The following is a 25601-nucleotide window of genomic DNA, read 5'->3' on the forward strand; positions in this document are numbered from 1 at the left end:
ATCGGTGGTGAGCCGTTGCAGACAGGTATGGCAAAGAGACCTTCTCGTAACAGAGGACATCCAAGTGGAGATGGGAAATGTGGGGACACCTCCAGAATTGTTTCAGCAGCAACATTTAATCAAACTCGTTGCCCATATCTGACGGATTTTTCCACAGTATATTTTCTGCTTGTTTTATGAAAAAGATCCGTAGTTAAAGATTACTTCTTGAAGCATGAAAGATGTTTCAGAAAATGCTGAAGAACCACCTCCCCATGTGGCTCTGATAAAAGAGAAGAAAGAGACTTGAAACAAAAGTTTGGATCAGACCACCCTAATCTTTGGCAGGGTTTAGAAACTTAACCCAGATCTAAATTTTACAGTTGGCTTTAGCCCAGTCTCATAATAAGCTGAAATAAAACGGCATCAGAGAAGATCCAGCTCAGAATGTTTATTCTCAAACATCTCTGTAGAACTAACTGCTGTAGGATGCAGAGGGACTGAAGACAAGATAACACATGAGATGAGCCAAAAAATTTACACTGGTATAAACATCCATCTTTCTTTTTACTTTCTTCCTGCTGATGAATTCTCCCGCCTATGACAAGTTCCCTGTCTCGGGGGCAATGTAGCATAGGATAGAGAAATTACATTATAGTCATGCAAGACCATCACCATGCAATGAAGCCATTCTTCTTTCCAAACTTTCAAAGCCACTTCGGTGTCTATTCCACCGGTATCTTAACATCTCCTTTCTTTCCCTTCTTTCCCTTGCCCCTCTATCGTCCAAGAAGTGTTATTTTTGTTAAACAAAATCTTTGTTATTACTAAACCTCAGTGACTTGGTCCAAGAAAATAAAGCATGCAAATGTAAACTTGGCAGGGTAATAAGAAACAATATTTTACTCTCCTTCAGCAATTAACTAGAGAGTCTGCTGAGGTTCTTTGCTTTTGTAAATCCTTTGTTAAAGGGCTTTTCAGTTATTAGCTGTTCTGAACTATAAAGCATGAATGAAATGTAACAAAACGTGTTGTTAACTGTAACTTCATAAACGAGAAGCTGTAGATGTTTCATTTTTTTCTGGATCTCTGTTTTTCCTTCTTCCTCCTCACCTTTTTAAAAAAAATTATTCATTCTCCCTCAGTGCTAATGGATAGAAATATCACTGTCTATAATAAAAATGTAGAAAATGTCAGAGGAGTCCAAGCTTTATTATTTTGTTAGAAATCCAATATTTATTATTTTTCCAGAACTACACTTCCCCAGACAATTGACTCCTTGTCCAGTACATGTGTCTGATTTGCATATACATGTAAAAAAACTCCTAAAATCATCAGAGGTGGGTATTTTTTAATCAAGACCTAAACTTACATACTTCTAAAAACTGAGCAACAGATTTGATTCCTTAAGGTTTCCAAAATCACTTTTTAAAAGGGGTTAAATATGTATGTAAATTTGTTACAAATCTACTTGAGTTTGACAGTTTGGGACATAAAGTTTCAATAACATAAATATGCACAAAACTGTAATGTTAGCTTTGGGCTATACTCGGGTAGACTGCATAGAAGCTGATTTTTGTTTGAGTTCATCTGCAGTACAAGCCTGCAACTGATTAGCATTAATTTCACCCTGCAGATGGGGGTGGCCATTGGTGATTTTGTACAGCCAAATTGACTGGCTATGTGTTTTATATAGCTTTGCATTATCTTGCATCTTTGTTAATATGCATTTCCCTATCAAACCTAACAGTGGAATTCATAGCTAGATCTTACTATTCATCTTCCTTTTGTTACAATTTAGCAGTGCTGAACTTCAATTAATTGCAAAACATCTTCTTTGGTCTTGGATCTTATAATACGTCAAAACATAATCCAGCCCATCTGTTCTTGAATGGACAAAAGCTGTCCTGAGCCTTGTTACTGTTCCCAAACTAAATCTCAACTCCTGACTCCAACACTGTGTTTTACCACTAGACAAAACACTCACTTCCAAACTTTGACAAATTCAGCTTAGGAAATGGAGGAAGAGAAAACCTTCCAGCTTCAGATGGTTATAATCTAGTTATTTTGTGAGAACACTGAGTTGCGGAGCCTTAACTTGACCTTAGTGATTCAGCTCCTTACCCTAAGGAAGCAGCTGAGACAGTTATGGAACCTTCATGGGGAATATTAATTTACAATATCGACTTCACAGTGTGGCTCCTCTCCCAAACACACGGTTCTCTGGAATAGGTCCTACCCCCAGGGACGGACCCCCTTTCCTCCAAGCAAGAGAGGAAGAACCTGAGACATATCGATTCAGTGGAGAATAAATCTGTTAGTGAAAGAGGAGGGCTGGGTGAGGCTTGCTGTGTGTCCCTGTGACAACACAATCACAGTCCTGAAAATGACTGTTGTAATGGAAATTAGGATTTCTACCAAATTGGAACATAAGAACATGATGTATAACGTATCCTCCCCATAGACACACCTGTATTTCCATGAATGCCTTACATTGAATTCCACGAACGTACAACTCTGCTTCTGTTACTGTGGTTTTTAGGCAATGTAAAAGATATGATATCTGTCTGTCCTTTGTAAGTTATTTGTATTTCAGTCTTATATGCAGGTAATCCCTAAAATTCAGTGCAAGTGCTTTGCATTTACGCATTCACTACACATTGTCAGTGCAAAGAGCTGTAACGGTTACCCAAGACAACAAGGTAAGGAAATAACCTTAGAAAGCTCAGCTTCTGTAACAATTTATGGGTGTCAATTAAGCCAGCTCCATACACAATTAGAAGTTTTAGAAGTATTTACACATAGAACAAAATAACACAAATTTCTGTTGACTCATATGGAAAAAAAGGTCTTTTCACAGCCAGAGTAAAGAAATGGACTTCCTTGAGTTCTAGCCCAAACAGAAAAGTAAGTTTTCTTGTAGCCAGTGTAAACACCAGGTAACAGTAGGGTTTGCTATATACTATACTGTAGGGTACAGTTTTATGCTGGCAGGTTCATACATTTAATGGCCAAATTTTCCATGCTGGATTTCTAAAATTCAGTGAAAAGTGGCAAGTCCCTCATTTTCCTTGACAATCCATCTCCGTTTCTCTGCCTGTCAGGACTGTCAGATATCTGATCATTCAGCACAGACTCTGTGGGTGGGCCACTAGCCATCAGCAGGTATCAACCTCCCTGAAAATGAAACTGAAGCTTGAGATGGTGTTCCTCCAGCCCATAGCATCCCGTAACCAAGCTGCCAGTGGAGTTGCTTTTTTCTGACAAATACAGGCATATGAACTAGACTTGCCTGGCCTGGGGACAAATTATTCCCTTATTTTTCCACAGCCTTTATCAAAATTTGGAGACTGTTGTCTTTCTTTGCTCTCCTTAGGCTAATTAGTCCTAATTCTTTTAGCATTTTCCTTTCAGGTCGTCATTTCCAGATAATTTTTTGCTGCTTTATTTTGAACTTTTTACTTCACCTGCATCTTTCAGGTACCATTTCTTACAGCACTTGCAAATACAGCTGTGTCTGCAAAGACCTGTTACCCTGTCACAGAAGGAATTACATTGGTCTGTCATGACTTACTCTTGACAAACTCCTGTTGTCTTTTACAAGACTTTTTGTTGTCTTCTAGGCACCCACAAATAGTGTGTCCTATAAAATCAGTGTTGTAGCAGAGAGAACAACAGACTGTCACGCAAAGGATATTTAAAATAGCTTTTTGTGTATGAATGTAACACCAAGACACAGAAGAAACAAATATGACATACATTATTAGGCTAAATCTGATTGCTCCTGCTGTTGAGAGCACGGAGTTGGTTTCGTATTGGTTTCAGCTATGAATTCCCCATTGCTTACATCCAACTTAAGAGCAAATGACTAGATTATAAAATGATTGCTGTGACAGTTTGGAAGAATTTGTTTATATGGAGATCATGGATTTGTTTGATCTATTTTGAACTATAAAGTCTGTTTTTTAAAGAGATGCCTGTTCTTTTCTAACTCTATCTTGAACATAAAGGCTAACACACCTCCAAGCAAGATCATAAAACCTGATGGGGTTTTTGGTTCATTGAAGCCACCCAAAGAGTTAGCTTCTATCTAGAAGCAGCTTTCTACAGAGATTTTTAATGGCTTTATCTAGATCTGGATATTTCTGGTACTGTTGGAAGTACAAAGTAATTATTTTATAGCCTCTATCACAAAACTACTGTGTTCAGTTATCACCTCCCCCTGAAGATAGAAACTATAAAAAAAAATCCTAATAGAGTAAAAATCTGCCTTTGGCAGTTTAGCCTTGTTCCACTTTCTTTGTCACCTGGCCCATGAATCTCACGAAGGAACAGAACACAAAATCTGTGCCCGAGCAGTATAACCAAGGGCCAGTTCTGGAGCCTTCACATGCCTGGGAAGCTGAAGCACACAAACCTGATGCAGTGAGATTCATTACAGTGCCTGGTATTCATAAGAAAGGAAAACAGTAAAACACCAACATAAAGAAAATTTATTGTAAGCTGAGAATTCTTTCTTTGCTTATGACTCAGGCAACAATATCTACCTGCCATAGGAGACTTTTTAATTTGTTAAGCTTTTGACTTTCAGGACACCTGACAAAGGGTGTAAAACTCATGATCTGTATTTTGTGTGCGGGAGGAGAGTAAGGCCAGTCCAGTCAGAAAATGGCTTTGGTGACAAGGCCAACATAAAAAGTGTCCTGCTTTCTGCAGTACTGGACATTTCTTGCAGGCACTGTGCCCAGCCCAACCCTCCTGCCCTTAGACCATCCTTGTACTTAAAGCTACAAACAGGATGATATTCGTGACATAACTGAATAGTTCTTAAAGCTGGTGGTTGTGAAATACTGCAGTGAGTCCTAATCCTGAGCTTTAGCTGCTAGACGGCACTGTCTTGCTAGTGTAGGGGGAAAACGGCGTGGTTCTGCATTAAATGGTAGTGAAGAAAATGTACCAAAACAAATTAAGGTATGTAACAAACACAAACTGAATCTAATTCAACTGTTTTTTCAAAGCTAAAAGTACTCAATTATTATGAACAGTTTACTTAATGGCAAAACCAGGAGGCCTTTAAGTCTAATAAAGAATAAAACACTACCACATTCGGAGAATAAAAAAGGTCCACTGAGGTAGAGGTGAACTATTTTCATATTGATATATTAACATGCTTTTGCCTAGCCAAAGCTATACTGTTTGTACAGTGAGCTCACGTTGGAGCAATCAGCTGTTTTGCACTGCTAGCGGGCATTCCTGGATATAAATGGTTTTGTCTTGCTGCCAGTTAACATCCTTAGGGCCACCATCTCAGGACATCAGGCTATTGATGCAAATCCTTCCCACTGTGAGATTAATCTTATTATTTACAACAGATGTAGGATGTTAGGATGGGCTGATACATTTTTATTTTTGTCCAAAGTTTGATTTTTTTTTTCCTTGATCTGTTCTGCATTACGCAAATACATGAAACAGCAATTAAAGCCAGCACTGTATAAAGTTGCAGATGAGATGAAAAAATAAGCACAGGGGCATGCAAACAGAGAAATACATTCCATCAACTATGTATGTCCACTGTAAATATAAGTGCATTTTAATCATTACCATTTTAGAAGGAAACTTCAATGAAACTTAGACCCAGAATCATTGGATTTAGTTGCCATAAGCAGAACTGACATTGACACGCTCACTGGTCTTATCTCACTTCTTGAAAGGTTATGTTTTACCATGAAGTTTCGCAAATGGAATTTTCCTGTCTGCTTAGGAAACATCACTCTATAACATCGGAAATGAACAGTTTGACACCTGTCCCACGCCTGACAAAAATCGTTAAAAAGACATTGTTCTTTATATTAGCCAGACCCTAGTTAAAATATATAAACTTTCCTTTGAGCAGAGATTGGAATGTATGTGATGATTAAAGAAATATGATTTCTCCGATCCTTATGAATTTGCTGATTTTGGAGGTGGGGGAAAACGGGAAGGAGTGGTGCTGTTGTACAGGATGGGCTGGAGTTGGCATACCTCAGAGGGAGGCACTGTTAGAGTAACAGCAGTAAGCTAGAAAGGACAGTGTATATCAGGAGGTGGGAGCCAGACCTTGTATCCAATGGGCTGGTGCTATATCACGAAACAGTCACAGTAAAAAAGGTAGAAAAATCTCCTTTTTTCAGTTGTGTTACTGTATGCAGTAAAGAAAAGATTCCTCATTGCTTTCTTACTCTAGTATCAACCAAATATTGCTTTTCAAATCCGGATCTCTGCATGTGCACAAGTATTTGTACCAAGCTTCAGGCAAAACTTCCCGGTCTGCCATTACAGCCATCAGCATCTCCCCTTCCCCAAGCACTCCTGGCACAGCAGGAAGCGTTTGTACTGGAACCTCTGCGCTTTTAATAGCAGAAAGCTAATGAACTTTTGCTTCAGAGGCACAATGCTAAGTGGCACCAGATGAGTATCTGGTCCAGATGTGTGGTGTGATGAACACAAAGATTTTACGCTGGCTCTGACCCTTTTACATTGGCAAAAATACCATAATGCTGTAAAACGCAGGGAAATCCCAGTATCTGATGGGGAACAAGACATAGTTATTTATGTGGAATATCTCGAAGCCTGGTAGAGGTACGTGCTTAGGATGTAAGAAGACTGTCAGATGAATATTATCAAATTACTGAGCATCCTCGCAACCCAGGGGTGGGCTCCAGGACCATCTGCACAACAGTGTGAAAGGAGAAGAGACGTGCTGGGGTCAAACACAGCTAAACAGATGCTGCGTGTTTCTCACCTGGATTACGTGGTGCTTGCTATTCCTCACACGCAGTAAATAGGTGCACTTACCGCATTTTTATTTACATCCTTATTGTCTGGAAACCACCCTGTGAGGTGGATCACTCTTATTTCCTGGGGCTGCCCACCTTGCAATGTGTCTCCTGATCACAGGGCCCGTACCTGCAGCCTGGGCAGCCGACCAGAGCCTTGCTTTCACTTAGGTAAAGCCGAGCATGCCAAGCAGAAACTGCTCTCCCTTCAATGGCTAGTCTCAATGACAGCAGCTGCAGTGAGCAACCACTGCAACGCCTGCCCGAGCGAAGAGGAGGCTGAACACACGAGAGCCTTTGGCTAGCAGAGAAGAATAAGTAAAACACTTTTTCCTTCTACTCATTTCTGTCTTCACTCAAAACTGTTTCAGATAACTTAAACTGGACGTGTATATGTCCAGTTTTCTTTATCTCCTAAGTTTGAAAAGAACAGTGTGCATTCTTATTAAAGATGGATTATGTGAGGTGAAACAGCTTAAATCAACTATCCTGCTGGCATGGAAACTGTGCAGGGCCTTTCTGCACTCAGAAATGGAAGGTTTCAGCAGCCTCCAGCCAGGAATGGAAAAACAGATGTAAAGAAGTAAGCTAAGCCTATGGCATCTATTTGGTTCCAAGAACCACTCAGCCAGTCTTATTGTGCAGGGTAACTATATAACCATCATAATGTACAATAATCCTCAATGAAAGAGTCATATTTTTCACCTGTTTACAGGTGTGAGAGCCAGGGGTTTGATTTTCTTCTTTTCTTTTTTCTTCTTAACTACTTTTCACAGATAACATGGCTTCTATAAAGTTCTCTCTGGCACACACTTGCTGGTAAGTATAAGGGTAAGGGAGACATCTTCATGCAACTTTTAGTTTACTGCTGAGTTCAATGCAGCACTTTGGGGAAAAAGGCCAAATGCTGGTTTACATGCATTGAATCTCATATAATTTATCTAAATTTCCTAAGAGTAAAAGAAAGCTGAATTTTTGGTCCTCCTTCAACTTGTTTCATTAATTTTTCTAGTTCTTTGTACTCTACTGTTTTCAAGAATATTGCTGAGGGAAATGACTACAGACTACATGTAGGAGTTGCCTTGGCAGACAATATAGAGACCTATTTTATGTAATTATAAGGCTGGAAGAAACAAAACCATTGTCTCTGGAAAACTACTTTAACTTTTTTCCTCTTTGTAAGGAGATTTGTATTTGCTCGATAATCTAAAATGTCCTGAAGTCCTGTAAAATGGCTATTAGGGGAATATTTAACATGATTTTGCCTAAGTCTACTGTAAAAACATGCAATGACTTCTGTAAAGTGATAGGAGCAAATTAAAAACATATGGAGTTCTTCATACTATGTTTCGTCATTCTTTTTTGGCTCCCCTCACACTGGGTCTCACTGGGAGCTGAATATGCCGTAGGCTAGCGTAAGTTATAGAAGTCCTAATGTTCTTCTAAATTATGATAGCTGTCATGGGTTGTCAGGCCAAGATCCCCAGAGCACAATGAATCCCAGTTCTCAGCTTGCTGTTATCACTGATAATACAATATCAGCGGTATTAGGAGAAAAAAGCAGGTATTCCTTAACACAGTGCAAATCTGAATTTAAGTGTAATTCAGGTGTTACCTACCTTCCAAATTCAGAGCTACCACTGCTGTATCATCCTCTAATCCTTCAATGACCTCGCATTTATATCTCCCATAATCCTCCAGTATTATATTTGTGATTATAAGAGAGGCATCGTTTTCACTGCTTTCCCTCAGAAACACTCTGCCCTGGTAGTTTCCGTAGCTCTTTCTGTGATGTCCCATTGCAACAAAGACATCCACTTCTTTGAGGTAATCTGAGGTGAGTTTGGTCCACTTGACCCGGATTTTGTGGGTTCCTGAGCCAGCTGTTGATGTGTGTTCATGGTAAAATTTACATGGCAGTGTGACGTTGCCACCCCGGTGTGAGAAGATTTTAGCTTGCTCTGCTACCACAAGTAGACGGGGTCCATTTTCTGTTAGGATTCAAGGAGAAAAACAAAAACAAGAATTAGTTTGCAATCTACCTTTTACGGAATGGATATGATCAATGCCATAACAATCATCAGCTATATTATACATTAGGTCTGCAGAATCAGTTCCCTGCAATCATTCTGTACCTATGCGGTAGTAGGGCGTATAAACCACTCGTATATAATTATTTACTTAACTGCAAGTATGTCTGTGTGTGTACACTCCCAGACAGGCAGAGAGGCAAACTGGTTCACAGCATTGTCCCCTCATATAGGCAGAGGCCATCCTATATACTCCATAGTCATGAAGATAGAGTTGTATCGATATATTGATAGAGTTGTACAGCTGGTAGATGAATGCCATCATCCATAAAAGGCTCCACACAAAAATCCCATATTTCCCTGCAGGTTGTTCCAGAGCTGTCCACCAATGTTGCATTTTTTTTCATAATTCAGTTTTTATGTATGGACTCAGCTTATTCAGGTGGCAGCATACAAAGCCCCTCGTGATCTGGGATGCAGTGAATCACACTCACAAAACAGAAAAACCATTACTGTATCAAATAGCACTATTTATATTGACATGAAAAGTGCCAGCATAACTCTAAAGTGTCTCACCTTCTATATGTATTTTCTTCTAACATTTGAGTTCAAGTTCCTCTTCTGACATATTTCCACCAAAGTAAGGAAGTCCAATTTATCTTCAAATGTAAAATTTGGTCCTGTTCCGGCCCCTTTCCTGATCATCTCAATCTGTTTTTTTTCTCATCTGTTTTCCTCATCTCTTTCAAACTCATCACTATTTTATCTTTGATATTCTGACGGTTGGACTCGATGATCTTAGAGGTCTTTTCCAACCTCAATGATTCTATGATTCTGATCTCACTTTTCACACAAACCCGTATTTAACTGGCTGGCTCCTCTCCTCCTCCCCCTCCCCCCAGACTCCCTGCTCTCTTTTCTCTCTAGTAGGTCACTACGGCTGATGTTGCTCTATGAAATCATTATGTTTAGGATAGTCAGCTTGAGCAGGTGCTTGCTTCCAACCTTAAGTCTCTGGGGCTTCTTTGACAGGCTGTGCTGCGTTGGGAAAACCCTGGAAAGCACAGATTTCATGGTGACAGTCAGCAGATGTATCCAAAAGTGAGAATATTTCCTTCTTTCAGTACCTCTTCCCTCTTCTCTCATGTGTGGTTTGCAAAACTGATTTAGCAAGCTCAGCGCTTCTGTAGGTATTGCCAACCTCTATCACTGAGACACCGACCGAAACTAGCAATGGATCACCAGCGCTCTGCTTGCTGGGAAAGACCTCACTCTACATAACAGATTGAGAAGAAAGACTTCATAACTCCCTATATGTGTTCAGCAAGTCAATGTAACTGCCTAGAAATGCGATTCCTGACTTTAAGGCTCGGTCTGGCTCTCTTTAACTTCAGCAAAAGCCAAGGCTAAGTTCCCAAATGTGAGGGCTGCTGAGAGGCTGACCCCATGAAGGCCAGCAGCAATCTTCTGCTGGCATCCATGGGGTTGAATCTGGATTGATAGGACAAAACCACAGAAATGAGTGCAAAAATGTCATCAGCCAGAGAGAGGTGTGGGTGACTGAAGGAGGGAAGGACTGGGATGGAGATGGGCTGGCAGACGAGGTGGTGTGATGAGCCCACCAGGGAGTATCCCACCCGGCCAGCTGTCTGTTCACAGCACTGCAAAAACCTGCGGTGTGTCCACAGCCACGGGGGGTGCAGGGAAACGTTAGGATCTGTAGCTCATAAATGTCTCCAGACAGTCCTAAGTTTCTGAGTCTTGTTGACAGGTCTGCCAGCTAAATGATATATTCACGTAAACTGCAGTTTCAGCTTGACTTCACTATCTGTCCATGCTGGCTATGGTAAGCAGCAGAAGAAACCCCAGGCTATGCAGCTTTTATGATTATGCGAACATGTTCAGGGGTGGTAATTGCAAAGACAAGCTCGCTGAGTGCAAACTTGCATCTGCTTAAGAAAAACAGGTATCCCAAATGTGTAGTTCTTTGCCAGGAGATGTTACGTCAAGAGCATTGTTATTACCTGCACAGGTCAGACTAGCCAGGGCACCAGCTTCCTCAAGAATGAACAAGCTTGAGCACTGCAAGTTGTTTTACCAGGGCGAGAGACCATCCTACCTCCTGAAAAATGATTACTACAGAGCAGATCACCTGCAGCTCCATATAACTGGTTTTCTTTTTCACTGCCCTTTTTCCCAGAGGTGAGCAGAGGCTCGGGGCTGCTCCAATAACCCATCTTCCCCCTTTCAGAGGAGAGCATCCAGGGAGAGAGGTGATCCGAGGCAAGGCACCATGGAAAGTGGTGCTAACACTGTTTCCACGGGACGAGGAGAAGGAAGAAAGTGAAGGCAGCCAGCATGGTTTGTCTGTGAATTTCCCTGTTTCCTTCAGGAACAAAGATGTTCCACAGACTTCTGTCCACCTTGGGAGGAAAAATGTTATGCTTTGGGGTGGTTATTACCAAGAAATCTGAATCAGAGCTCAACTATGTTGGGTCTTTAATACTGAAATAGTCAAGTTAATAAATATTAGCAGAAAGGACTGGGGCAGGAGGGAGAGTCTGACTCAGGCTGCTAACGCTCGCTCTTTCTAACAACAGCCAGTCTGTGCCAGCAAGGCCTGGAGACTTTCCCAGAGCACTGTCACCTCTGACTCTAGCATTAGCATCCTGGTGCGGTGGTGTGCCTCTCTCCTGGCTGCTTCCCACCTCCTCTGGCCCTTTGCAGCAGCCATTGATTGAGTTTGTATCTCATTAAGTCTAAAGAGCAGAGGGGATGGCAACCTGGGAAAGGAAAGAAAAGCATGGCTTTTCTCATCCTGGAACATCTCCTACGTCCCTGGAGTTTCAAAGAGAGATGCAACGATGGAAATATGCCTCCACCCTCAAGTTTTCCAAAAGCCAATTCCTTTTTACAGAAAAAGAGATGATGTGCCCTTCTCTCTGACAAGACAGTGGGGCAGGAAATTACATTGCTGCTTCCAGACCTAGGAGAGGAGGGAGGAAGAATCTCTGGCTTTTGAGGAAAAGCAGATGTCATATTGGGGGATGTTGCATAGTTTCTTTTTGGGCTAGAAGACATGCAGAAGACATGCAGGCAGCAGGGATTCAGGATTAAAAAATGAGATGACTGGGGTTTGGCAAGCGGCCACAAGGTCTTCATTATCCAGCAGCCAGTGAGAACCAGGGCCAAATTCACCTAACTGCATATTTTTGGGAGCATGGCAAAATGAAGGGTCTTGGTCTTTCTGGAGTTGACAGAGAAGGAGTTAAAAAAACCCTTACAACAACCAAGAAAATGCCCAAACACAGAGCAAACCAGAATCCCTGCATTTGCAACACATTTAGCACTCTGGATGCAGCATTCTAGCTTACTGCTGTGAAAGTCAGCTTAAATGAGGAATGAATGCTGCTTCCTGGGTTACCTTAATACAATGAGCAATGGTCTGTTGTGAAACGGCGATCTGATCATACAAGATGGGGTAAACACTTTTAAAGGCTTGTCAGAGCGGCTGCTTTCCTCATGGGGTTTCTGACAAGGCTGCTCCTTCTGAATAAAATTATCTTTGTATCTAAATGGCAGGAATATCTAAAAGATGAGTGCAAGATAGAAAAAGATGGGACACACAAGTGTTATCCAGTATGTTACTTGAAGGAGAGAACACTTCTTTTTCCCCAGAACTACTTTCTTCAGAAGTACAATGAGAGAATTTGTAAGGTGAATGGCCAAACAACTATAAACTCTGCAAACCCCAGATAATACGTTGCTAAACAGTTATCTGCAACAGGACAGTTCAGATCCTTGCTGGAGACAAGACAGACCACATGCATGGCCACTCAAGAGCCTCAGACAGTGAGGAACGGCTGAGCCGCTCCTTCTATTGGGAACAGAGGTGGCAACAGCCTGGTTATTGGCTCTGGTCTCAGCTCCAAGGTCAGAAATGGGATGAGAAAGGTTTGCTAGGTGGGATTTTCACCCTTCTAGGCATATTTTGCCTTGTAAGACAGGCAGCAGCTTAGCTCTTCGTACAGAACCAGGCACTACTGGTGACTAATTTGCCATATTTTTTCCACTCCTGCTTCCCTGCTATTGATTCTGACAGGCTGTGGCCTTTTGTTAATCCTCTTGGTGCAATTAGATGGATGACAAAGGCAACATAATACAAAAACAGCTAAGCTAGCTAAAAATGAGTTTGTCCAAGTTGCAGAAGCTGTCCAGATGTGCAGGATAACACACAACTCTGGGAGCTGCTTTTCCAAGCTGTAGGGAAAGACTGCCTGATACAAATGAAAACTCGCTTGGAAACTTGCTATTCGGGTTGGCTTTGCTGTATCTCAGTGGTGCCAAATCAAGCAGGTATATACTGCAGGCGAAAGGGTATCTTGCTACCTTAAGTAAGAAGGCACAGGCAGCAGCACGCTGTCTGCCTCTGGTTTATTCTCCACCTCTCTTTCTCCCTTGCCTGCATGCTATGTGATTAGCACTGCTGTTCCGGTTGTCATTACTTTGTACACATCTAACCTTGACTTCAGTGTGATTCCCACTTCAAGGTCAGTAAGTGGACTTGCTCTCATGCTGCTAGAGCTCTCAATTCAGTCTCGCCTGCTGGCTTACTGGTTTAGTTCCAAATTTTACTGCTGGACATGTATTCAGATTTGTTCGTCTTTTTAGTTGGTTTTTTTTTGGTGTGGAGTTTTCTTTTTGTTTGGGTTTTTTTTTCTCTCTTAACTGGCTTCTGCACTCAAGAGTAATGGCAAGCCAGGTTTGGAAGGCCAGGAACATAGTGTGGGGCAGAGAGGATGAGTCACGCCACAACCCTTGGCAAACAGCTTTATCCGCTTTATCCATCAGAACTGTCCAGAAGCTTATGCTGACCTGGCTACGAAACTTGATTATTCCCACATTTTAATGGACTAACTTACAGTGCAACAGTGGAGGAAAAAAAAATGCATTTTAGGGGGAAAAAATCATAAGTCAGGGATCACATCATAGACGTGTTTTGTTAGATGAACTCATGTATTGCCTAAATGTTCCACATAGTTAGCAAGCCACCAGGTTAATAACACCGTGTGGCATCCTACTTTAAATAAACACAGAGCTGTTTCTTGCTTTTCCTGTAATGTTATCAGGGACTTGAGCATAACTCTTATGCTAAAATATCCTCACTCTTCCTATAGCAATAGCATGTTTTGTTATCCTGCCATGCTTATTTAAAACTCAAAAATCATTTCTATGATAACAATAATTCCCACTTGCTATAATACGAGTGGAAGTGCATTACTGATATAAACATGTATGTCTATTACTTAAAGAATCCGAAGGGAAAAACATGAGGAAGAATTACGCACACACTTTGTTCCACATCCATTTCCTACTACATTTTTTCTAACTATCTTTTAGCTAACTACTTTTTCACTTTTGCTTTTGGAAAAAAATCTAAAAACTTTTGTATACCAGCTGTAAGACTAGGAAAAGCTGTTCTTATCTGGCCCAAGCATTAATGTAATTTTGTTTATGTCATGAGAAAGAAAATACAAGCATCAAACTCCCGTGTTCTTACCTCTAAACTGACAGGATAAAATACTCTCTACACATTATTTTTAAGTTTTGACCTACAACTGGTAAGAGAGATGCTACATAAATCTTAGTTAAAAAGTTCAGGTACATGGTTCCAAATAGTAGTATTGCTAAAAATACCCATTTTATAAATGGCAGAGAAGAAATCTGTCTCTCCAACATACAGATGACAAGACTGAGGTAAAATATTTTTCAGCTGATCCCATCTACTCAACCTGAGTAACACGTTGGGGGGAATTGTTAAAGGGGCCACATTAACTCAAGTTTAGGTTTCTAGTAGACCTAACAGCACATAAAACCATCAGGGAAATAACAAACTTCAGCTCTTCTAAAATATTGCCACCTTTTGCCTTAAATAAACTTTAAGTATGTGTTTACTTCAGTCTAGATAAAGAAATTGCATGAAGATCAGGCCTCATAGAGCAGAATAGAACAGAAATCATGACAATGTCTCTGCACCTCTTCTGCATAGAGGGAAATCTTCATGGGTGGCATTGAGACTGTTTGACAAAACCAAAATATCACACAATACAGGTGAGGAGCTTTTCCAGTTCTTTAATTACCTTTAAATGCTATATATATGGAATTGGAATGATGTAGCAAGTAAAGGCAAATTAGTAATTTAAATTTGTTTGATGTAAATCCTTTTGCTTCTGTAATAATTTTTTACAACCCAGATATATTGGTACCTATCATTTAAGGTCTATTCCAGAACATGCAGTCCTGAATGCCTTTAATGAAACTAACATGCCAACAGGAGGTGAGGTTGCTCTTTGCTGACATTTCTATTACACACTGTTGCAACATGCCATGCTCTGAAGAGGAAAGCAAGTTGTGTTGATGTAAAAGAAGCAGCTCAATTATAAGAAGAGACTGCAAAATTAATCATGACGTAATCTAAAGCGTCCTGAATGGCAACAAAACTAGTAAGAAATTTTAAACGGAAAAGACAAATGCAAGAAAATGGAAAGAAGTAACAGGTAACATCACTGAAAATGGGAAAATGCAAAAAGGTGGACCAAAGGAAGAAAGTCAAAAGGAAAGTGGAAAAGCATGAAACTTGGGAAGATCAGAATTAATGTAAGAAGTCAAATCAGTAGTGCATCTAATCTCAAAACTCTGTCAAGTTTTTGGCTAGTCCAGCAAGTCTATGTAGCTTCTTTCCCTCTGTTGGTTCTGGCTTGAAGAAAAGGAATTGGACTGTAAATAAAACTCATTATCATGCAGAACAAGTTGGGCAAAGATTTCTTCTGCTTTTGTTATTGATTAATTGATTTAACTTTTTTTTTTCAATAGGGCAATATTGGAAAGTTTTCTGCTCATTCCACGCTGACATATTTCTTGGTATGTATAAATAAATCTGTGCAGAGATCTTGATAGGCAAATGGGTGTATTCTTGTATCTGAAAGGTAAAGAAATGCTGCGTAATATAAATTAACTTATATTCAAGGAAAAGCTGAAAAGTTAAATGTTGGTCCTTCACAAACCAAACTTTGTATTCTCTTCGCTGGCCTTTCTTGTTGTATTTCTAAAACGTGAACAAACTGGAGGCATATGTTAAAGGCTCCTGCCACCCTTAAGCAATTAACTTAGCAATTACTGTAATGGCTTAGTCAGCTCCGTTTATTTTGCAGAACAGCAAACACACAGTTGCACATAGAAGAATGCTCTAATCTCTGAAGGGTACTCTGCCTCTTTGAATAATTGGTCAGCAACTAGCACTATGAATAGATTAGAAAGATATACAAAGCTGGGCACTGAAAAGAATCATCTTCCTCTCTCATGGGTCACAGAGTCCTTTGCAGATCTTGACTTCAGAGAAAAAATCTGAGTCTTTAATTACATTGATATGCTTAGAGTAGTATTGTTTTCTTGTTGTGGACACTTATGTGGCTAGGGTATACTTTTGTCCCATTTTCACATTCACCAGATGATTTCATTTAGGATTATGATTTTTTCTAAAAAGCGAAACTGGTATCCCCTAGGGCACACACAGTTTACTGGGGTGGGGGGTGAGGGGGACAACGCATCTTATGTAAATATAGTTTTCTCATTTGCTTTTATCCACAAAGGTTAAACTGGAATAACTTTTGTATGCAGACAAACTACCAGAGAGGAAGGTGATATGGTCAAGCAGTCTGGGATAATAGAGCAGCCTGACCAAAACCATGAAATCTACTACTGGCTTCAGGAAAGGAAATAAAGTCACAGAAGAGAGAAAATGCAGCTTTAGATATTTTATAAATTTTGTTCATAGATATTGGAATAAAACCAAAAAAAGAAAAGATATAAACAAAAGAAGTAGGCAAAAGGAAAGAAGCAGAAAGGAATACTGGTAAGGTAGGGAGGTAAAACCGTCTAGCACATGAGAAATTTGACTGAGGTCCAGTTCCACTGTATTAACCAACAAGGGGAGAACCAGGAACTAGAGCTGACACTGACAGCAGGAACAGGGATATTCATGAAGCTAGTGATTCATTTCTAAGAAAAATTGAAAGATTTAAGAGAGAACATATCTATGCCTATTGCAATGTTAAAGAGGTTGGCAAGTGTTTAGTAAAGCTAAAGAAATCCACAGTTTCCAGAGAGTGGACATTTGACAGACAGAGCTCTGTGTTCATACAAGCAATGACCTGTCAGTATAATCAGAGAACAATACAACTTATGAAATACTGTTCGTTCTGGTTAGCAAATGCTGAGTCTGAGAGAGATGGCAGGAGTTTTTATACTAATGGAGAGGCAAGAAAGTGGAGTAACTAGATCTCCTGGTTCCTGACATAGAGTTGTTAAAGGGGTCAGAAGCACGCTGAAATAGCCATCAGACCATAATACAGCATTAATAGGTGGCTGCTTTTTAGGAAGACTAAATGAAAGACAAAGGTGATAAGGTGGCACTGTACTTTAGTGCTTTAGCAGGTTATGAAGAAATAAGAAATGATAGTTACGACAAAACGGAGCATGGATCAAAAGCATGTCAGGAAGGACTGTAAAAGATCTTACTGTAGCAGTCAAAAAAAGTCTTTTAAAGAGGCACAGGTACCTTTTGTAGTATGGAGTCACTATGCAGATAAAGGTGGAAGACAATAAAGAAATGACCCAAGTGCTATATTAACAAATCCTCTCTTTTTAACAAGTTGGTTTTGATGCTCTGAAATTATGATGTTTAAAGTACATGAGTGCATTGATATGAAATGAAAATGTAAAGATGAAAGCTGAACTCAGAAAATATAGCCTGTTCAAAGAAAAGGGTAGAAAACCTCACAGCCTGAAGTACTGTAACTGATGTTACTATTGACACTCGTTATGGCAAACCTGATGGCAGGGATATTAGCTCATTTATCACTTTAAGAATGGTACCATGTGTTTCTGCACAACAGCAAAATAACAAATATATATAAGGAAAGTAATTTAACCGTTAACAGGCTGATTAGTCTGACCTCAACAGCAACAGGACCTTAGAACAATTTTTGAAGAAAAATTGTTGAAGAACAGAAATAGAGTAAGTCACTAGAAAGAGGGATAAAATGCAGTAGATACTTACCAAAGGGTGTCAGATTAATTTGAAATCAATTATATAATAAAAATAAATGTAGAAGGCCAGGGAAATGTGAAGTATCAACTGCTTGGAGCTCAGGGAAGCAAGTGATATGGGAAATACATGGAATTAGACAGGATGGAGAAAATAGGTGTTTTGGTAGAAACTTTGCTAAGTGTCTAAGAACTAGATACAGAGGAGACTGCAATTGGTTGGGCTGAAACATAAATTATTAGCCTGGAAAAAGGCCAGTGAACTGTCTCCAGTATAGTTTTTGAGACTCTAATATTTCCACTAATTTTACCTTATAAAGTAAATGTGACTACTGAATTAATAAAATTTTCACATGGCATATTAAGTATCACTGAAGGGAGGAGAATGGGTATTTAGAATGTTTAAAGACAGAAGGGTGGAATAAGTATGATAACATTTAATATTAAATGCATAATCTAGATTTTTAAGGCCTATTTGAAGAATTATTGATATAAACCTTGTACTTGTTAATTGCAAGTGATAATGAGGGAGAATGACTGCTAAATATTGTCTATCACAATAGACTGTTGATCAAGACTGCAGCATGGCTGGGAAGAGTACAAATTTGATCTGAGGTCTGAAAAACAAAGCACTGTTAGCTGGAAAACAAAAATACTAATGCCAGCCTAAGATCTCATCTGGAATAAAATCCTGGCCGGGTGCCCTCAAGAAGCATGAATTCAGACAAGAACCAGTGTTGAGATGAACTACTAACATTATCAACTAACTGGAGGTTATACACTTAGAGCATTTGAAAAAGTTTACTCAAATGATAGCTGTGAGGATATGGTGTTATCTTATTAATGTTTTAAAGTGAATATCAAAGAAGAAAAATTGTTATTTCAAGCTAAGGAACAACACTAGGAGAAGCATAAGGCCATACAATGGCTGTGAACAAACATGGAGAATTAGGAGAGTGTTTTTCACATCAGCAAAATAGGGTCCAAAACTACCTTGCAGTAATGAGATGCAAAACCCAGATTTTTTAAAAATGAAACTAAACCTACAGGAGATTACATGATGTAAACAAAGGGGAATAGAAGACGGTTTAGTTCATTTCCTCCGGAGATCCCTTTCAGCTCTGTGTACTTGACTACACAACATCTATCTGCACCTTTTGTAATTCCAAAGCATTCCAAAGCATGCAACCCAGGAGGAGTTTAGCTAACCATCTCTTGGATTTCAGCTGTGGAGGGGGATGCTACACTCCTTAATGTAATATAAAATACCTTTTGTATGAAGCTATAGCACATGTGTTCCACAGGCTTCCCTGATTTCCACCTCATTTCCAGGTGTAGATCATCGCATGGGTTTATGCAACATTGGGCAGAGCGGAATCCCAACCCTGATGGGATTCCACAATGCAGAGAGGAATGAAGAAAATGAATAGTAAAAAAAACAAGTTCCAAGCAGTTTTATTCTTTTTGATTTGTGTTCTGTGTATTTCAGAGCCTGAATCGGCTGATGTACAAAGCTCATGGTAGAGCTCAATTTTAAGCTTTATCCAGCTTTCCTTGAAGGAATAAACTCTTGAGGTTCAGATGAGTTTTCATGGGTAGGAAGAATAGCCCATCTTGAAACTTCTATCAGCTTTGAACTATTTAGCACTTGCAGACTGCACTGTACTCATGCTAAAGGACTAGTGATAAGCGACATGTATGACTTGCAAGTTACTCTAAACTGCTGACTAAGCAAGTATAACATACACAGATTAAGGAAAAATAATTTTGATTTGGTTTAATTATTTCCACTAATTTAATCTTCCAAAAGGATAAAGAAAATTCAGAGATAAGAAACTGCATTATACAGGGAAAGGCAAACTATATGTTTATTAGACATTTGTGTCAAATTTGAAATTTACCCTGGGGAATGAATGTTCACCATCTCACAAGAGTGATATGTCTTCATTTTGATGTAACACATTCATTTGACCTTCATCCTGTGATTTTCCTTAGTGTGAAACCAGCTATCTGTTATTCCTTATTTGACCTTGACAATCTGAGTGCCTGTTTTAATAGGTGCAGGGTACCTTTAACTTCTGAGACTCTCCTGTGAACTTCTAAATGTCCAGGCTTTCTTAGTAACCTGCCCTAACCTGGTAATTCATATTTACACAAACACTCAGATAACACAATTTGCCAGCTGTTTAGAGAAATGAATCAAACTTTAAAGAGAGAGAACAATAATGCTGCGTTTCTTAACTTTGCAAGATTAATTTTAGCCAGCCTCAAGAAATATATAAATGAAAGCAGGAAAATCCCTGCTAGTTCTGCCTGTCCTTACTGCATAAATCCCCTGTTTTTTCTTGCACAGGATGACCCTCAATGACTGAAGCTGGGACTGAAAAAACAGCTGCATTGTACTGCAGACTCAAATCCTGCTACAGCTATAAGCTCTAGGATTCAAACATGAACCAAACAGGATTATGCAGAAGGCCAGTATAATACTTAGTGTGAATTAAAGGTATGAGGAAAGACACATTTCTTTTGGGGTAAGCTACTTTTTTTTTTCTGGTTTAATTTGTCCAGTTATGATTTCAGATGTGCTGAGCCTTTTTAAATAATAAACAGCAACAAATTTCTGTAATGTGAAGAACTATGTATGACAGTCTTCTTAAAATCAAACATATTCCACAATAAACTGAAGGTATTTCAACCCATTGCAGCTGCTTATTACTTTAGGATGCAAGCTTTTTTTCTTTATCTTAAATCATGCTGTACTTTACTCACTAATCTTTGCAAGGTTGTGACTAAGTGCTATTAAACAGTGCAACTTTCATTTTTTACTTTCCTTAGGAGTAATAATAATGCAACAGAACCAGAAAAGAAAAGGTTTGGTCACCAGTAATAATAATATTTAAAAAACAGTACAGCAGAATAAAAAATTAAGGATCATTAAGCACATTATTCTGTTTCCCTCAGCAATTTGAAGATACTGGTATTTTCTTACGTATTTCCTTACCTTGAATGTGAATAATTTCATGCTCCAGACTTGAGTTGTCAGGGTGAGGTTCAGCCCAGCAGACAGAAATCAGCACCAGAAAAAGTAGACTCTTCATCTTTATAGTCAAAAGAATCTTCTTCACTGTAAGGGCATCACATACAAAGAGGCTTATGAATTTTTGGAAACCTTTACAGTGTTGCACTGCACAACTTGTTACAGCAATGATCTTATGAGGGTTCTATAACATGTTTAACCCACTCAGCTGAAAAAGTTACAACAGCTACTAATTTTTTAGGTATGAAGACCGGACCTTTTTATCATGGACTTTCATTAAATGAAACTGGCAATACATATTTAACTCTGCCTATGCAGAAATACAACATGAAAAATAAAAGCACACACACAAATATCCATAAACCAAGCTCCTTGCAAGACCATATGTAAGCAATACCTGTGTTTCAAAAAAGGTTCTAGTGTACTTTTGATTTTTCAGACCTACTCTAGATGTGGTCTGTAAATACAGTTAAAACAATCAAAGCTATCACTATACCTATATGCCCTGCATGATGCAATCTGCTGGTGATAGATTTTCAAGATTAAAACAATCTTCTTGTAGGTTTTGGCATTTCAATCAAGACTGCAAGTTAACTTAGCAGTCAGGGTGGTAAGTTTGCTTGAGCTAAGCAGTAAAGATGACAAAACATTTCTTAGACTGACTAGAAAGATCTATTTTATTTCAGATCCACTTACCATTTTAAAAGATGCCTAAATACACAATGAAATGTTCAAAACCATGCACAAAGTAGGTTAGAGTTGTATATGCTACCACTGCAGTTGCCCTGATTGATTTTTCATTCATTTCTACCTAGAATGCTGACGCACTAACTTAGTGTGCCAGGTAGGGTCTCTGCAGTCAGCAGAGCTGAGCGCTGCAGGGAAAATCTCTGCCAGCCTCTGAGTAGTAATTAGACAAATGAAGACCTGAAATAGAAAAGGAGGCATAAAATACAAAAGGTTTTATGTAAAGGGTTCAGGCTGCTGTGTGTTTTATAGCTAGAATTTTTATGACCCTGATTTCTTGAAATAAAAGAGAGCTATTTCCAAACTTTGCCTTTCAAGAGACTAGGACTTTTTCCCCAATCATCAAATAGTGGCAGTATTATTAATATGCTTTCTCTCTAAGGCAGAAAGAAATTTATTTTTTTCCCTTTTTCTCTATCAGAGCTAAAACCACATCAAAGTTGCAGGGTACTCTCAGTCAGAACCTGGCTCAAGGTCCGAGCTTTGCAAACAGTCCCTGTCCCCAAATAGACTCAAACACCTATGTGTTTCAAGTCTAGATCCAAATATTGTAATCCGGACCAACCTCTATTACAGACTAAAATGCAGAAATGCTATTGCCATTTTTTCATAACAGAACATGCATGCTACTTGCCTGCCTTTCCATTTCTTCAAAGCGAGTTTGGGTGGGAGTTCAAAGCCAATTCAGCATCCCTTACTCCTTACTGTGGAGTGTCTAGAGGTAGGACAAGTGCTCGCTGCACACTATTTTCCAGGTGGTCCATGCTCAGTAACTCAAGACTCTCCGGCCACTCCCTTTTTCCTGGAAAGCTTGGCAGGCTGATGACCTCCATCTGGGAAAGCAAGGACAGATGTGGCTCCCCCTAGAGCACATCAACCCAAGCCTGGGTTGACCGGAGGGGTCACACAAGTGCATCTGGGCGTTCCTCCTGCACGACGGGACCGCCGGCCTGGCTGCTTGATGGAGCAGGGCACACTTGTGTAAAACCACACTGCTCTTTCCCTCACAAATCCCAGACCAGGCACCCGAAGTATTTCCTCTAAGAGTGAAAAATGCTTCAGGACTGGGGTTTGGGTTTTTTGGCTGTTGACTAACAACTGACAATTCTTCTTTTTATTGGTGGGGGAGAGTGTTACTGATTTAGAAATAGTCTGGTTAACAAAGAAGCTTTGATTTTGAAGGCAAAGTTTATGGGGATATTCCCACCTCAATCTGCAGATTGGAGCCTATGCTGGATGCAAAACCTCCTGGACACAGTGAGTGGGGGTAAAGCCCACAGGGGCTCTACAGACTTACTCTGGGAGCACCTTAGCCACTCATTAACACTTTGCCTCTACCTCTTGCCACAAACCTGCTCTTTTCCATGGCACTAGTGAAAAGAAACAGCCACATAACCAGATGACAGGTAGTACTACCTTTTTTGTGGACAGCATCCCCATCTCCACCAAACTCTGTGTGCACAGCGTCTGGGGCTCTAATGTGGAATGAGAAAGATTCACCTTCTGGTTACATGGATGGAGAACTCCACACATGCCCCCTGTTCTTGTCAAGGTCTCCCTAATATGATGGGGGAAAGTCCTCCATGTAGCATCATCAGGTGATGATTGTCAGAACAACTAGTTTCAGGATTAGCCTGGTGCACTGAAGGGGCAGGATACACCTTTTAGAGATATTTGCCTGTACCTTCAGGTAAATATCATGTAACTCTATAGAGTTTATGTGGTAGCATCACACAAGCAGGATGAGAGGAAGGTCAATGATGACTTGGAGATCTGCTCTTCTGTTTCCTCAATTTCCCGGATGCAGCTGAACAATTTAATATGTCACTTGCCGCAGACATGGTACAAAATCAAGCTTACTGTTACAGATTGACATTTTTCTTTGAAGAGTATACCCAAGATGGTGGTACTTTAGCTTTGTTAATAGGCAAAGTTTACAGTGGCTAGGTTTCTGGTTTTCCCTAATTGCCACGGACAGAAAGGGCAGCCTAAAGGTTCATTGCGTGTGCAGGAGCACGCACACAAATAGCATGTGTGTGCACGTCTGTGCTTTCTTTGGCTCTGGTAAAGTTCATCTGCACTGCTAAGATGTGTTTGACAGACTGCACAAAACTAGCAAGAACTTCAAAACTATTTCCCAGGGGAGCAAATGCCTGATCAACATTTTAGAAAAAGTATACATCACATATATTTGCTTATGTCACCAGATGCTTCATACTTGAGGTTGACCGACTGAGAGTAAAGTTTTAGCTGGGCGGAAGCATCCTGTGGGAGGCCACTTTAACCCTCCATTTAAATCTGAGCAGCTTTAAGGCTGCTCCCTTTTACCGCCGTGCACAGCAGCAGCTAAGAAAATGTGGGTGTCTGAAGTCAGGAACACCCCAACCTTGTACCGCTCTCCTCCTGGGATTCCCCGTGATGGGAGCTGTGTCATCAAGCCAGAGCAGCGCAAAGCAACATTACCAGGCCAAGAATCTGACCCCTGGTGTTTTGTAGGTTATCCAGAAAAGCAATTAGCCAGAGGAATTCACATCCTCAACTCTAGCCAAAGCAATAGAAGTCAGACTCCATTTCTGCACCAGCCTAGGAAGACCTCAGGGGAGAAATGATAGGTGTGGATGTTTCCATATTAAAATTAATAAAATCTTGGCTGGGAGTTAGTGAATTTTTGGTAAGAAATGGTAATGATTAGTCATACTCAAGAAATTTGCACTGGTTTCAATTACTGCAGTTTATGAATCTGCTATCTCCCTGGACAGGGACACAAAGAAGCTGAAAAGTAGTTTTTAAAGGGAGACCTCAAGACTCAGGGAAGTGGTCAAGGTGACTGTACATTCAATTTTTAAGTTCTCAAAAACTGTTTATTCCTAGATACAATTTGAAATTCTGATATTAATCACCATTTTGTCATACTTACCCAGCCATAATTAATCTACTACTGGCAAATCTAAAAGGCTGTAAAGCACCAATGTTTGTATTTTAATATAATATTCTGAAAATTAACAGAATGGCTTCAAGTAATTCAACTGCATAAGTAACAAGCATGTCTCTGAAGAACAGCGTACTAAAAAATAATGTTACATACCAATCTCTGTTTCTAATAAAATGACATATTTCTTATTTACTACTGTAACTACTTTCTAGCTACAGAACATGAGAGCATCCACTGTGTGAGGCCAAAGGTCCACCTAGCTCAATATTGTCTGACAGTAGTTAAAAGCCTGGAGAATGCCTTTGTTCACAGGAGTTAGTTTTTGTCTTGTATTAAGACATTATTATGTCCTATATCAAATGCTTGTTTCCCTGAGAAGAAAGACCTATGGAAGCCTGAACTCACAATGGCTCAAGAGCACTGTCTTTCTGTGGAGTTTCCTATATTTAATACAGTGAGATCCAGCCAGTGAAGGCAGTAATCAATGATATCTAAAACAGGTAACAGAATCAGTAAAATCAGTCTCAATTTAGGGTTGAAATAGCCCCAAAATCTGTGGACTATGCACATCCGTGCACAAACCTACTGTATAATATAAGCCTTTACAGGCTTCTTCTCTGTGGAGCTCTGTTGCATCTGGGAATTGGTGCTAAGCACTAGAGAAGTAACTATTAATGAAACAAAATTTATGTATTTTCAGGGAGACGGTGTCAGCTGCAGTAACTGAGAGTCTCCACCCTTAGACACTGCTGGTAGATAACAGAATAGGATGAAGACCAGTCTAGGCAGTACTCACACACTCTCTTCAATAGCCTTTCCTAAAACTGGGAAGTTGGTGTAGAATACTTCAATCTAGCTGATTAGACAGATTTCTGGTATCAAATGACTGGCCCAAACCTCCTAAAGATCTTACCTTATGTCTATATCTTATGTATAGACACCTAGGTTTAGGCAAC

The 25601-nt window shown here is 39.8% G+C and overlaps 1 protein-coding gene across 2 annotated transcripts in view; it reads right to left on the reverse strand.

Moving 5' to 3' along the window:
• Positions 1-21048, reverse strand: part of HAPLN1 (hyaluronan and proteoglycan link protein 1) — a 30729-nt gene extending 9681 nt beyond the window's left edge. The window contains exons 1-3 of one of the 2 annotated variants that reach the window (XM_076362378.1): positions 20931-21048; positions 19933-19935; positions 8414-8785 (exon numbers count right to left, since the gene is read on the reverse strand). In XM_076362378.1, the coding sequence (XP_076218493.1) occupies positions 8414-8785; positions 19933-19935; positions 20931-21027 (472 nt within the window). In that variant the 5' untranslated portion in view covers positions 21028-21048. Of the gene's footprint in view, positions 1-8413; positions 8786-9400; positions 9404-19932; positions 19936-20930 lie in introns of both variants that reach the window. The other variant, XM_076362377.1, reaches the window with a different exon arrangement.
• Positions 21049-25601: the final 4553 nt, after the last annotated feature.

Source organism: Aptenodytes patagonicus, chromosome Z (assembly GCF_965638725.1).
Source record: "Aptenodytes patagonicus chromosome Z, bAptPat1.pri.cur, whole genome shotgun sequence".
Taxonomy (NCBI): domain Eukaryota; kingdom Metazoa; phylum Chordata; class Aves; order Sphenisciformes; family Spheniscidae; genus Aptenodytes; species Aptenodytes patagonicus.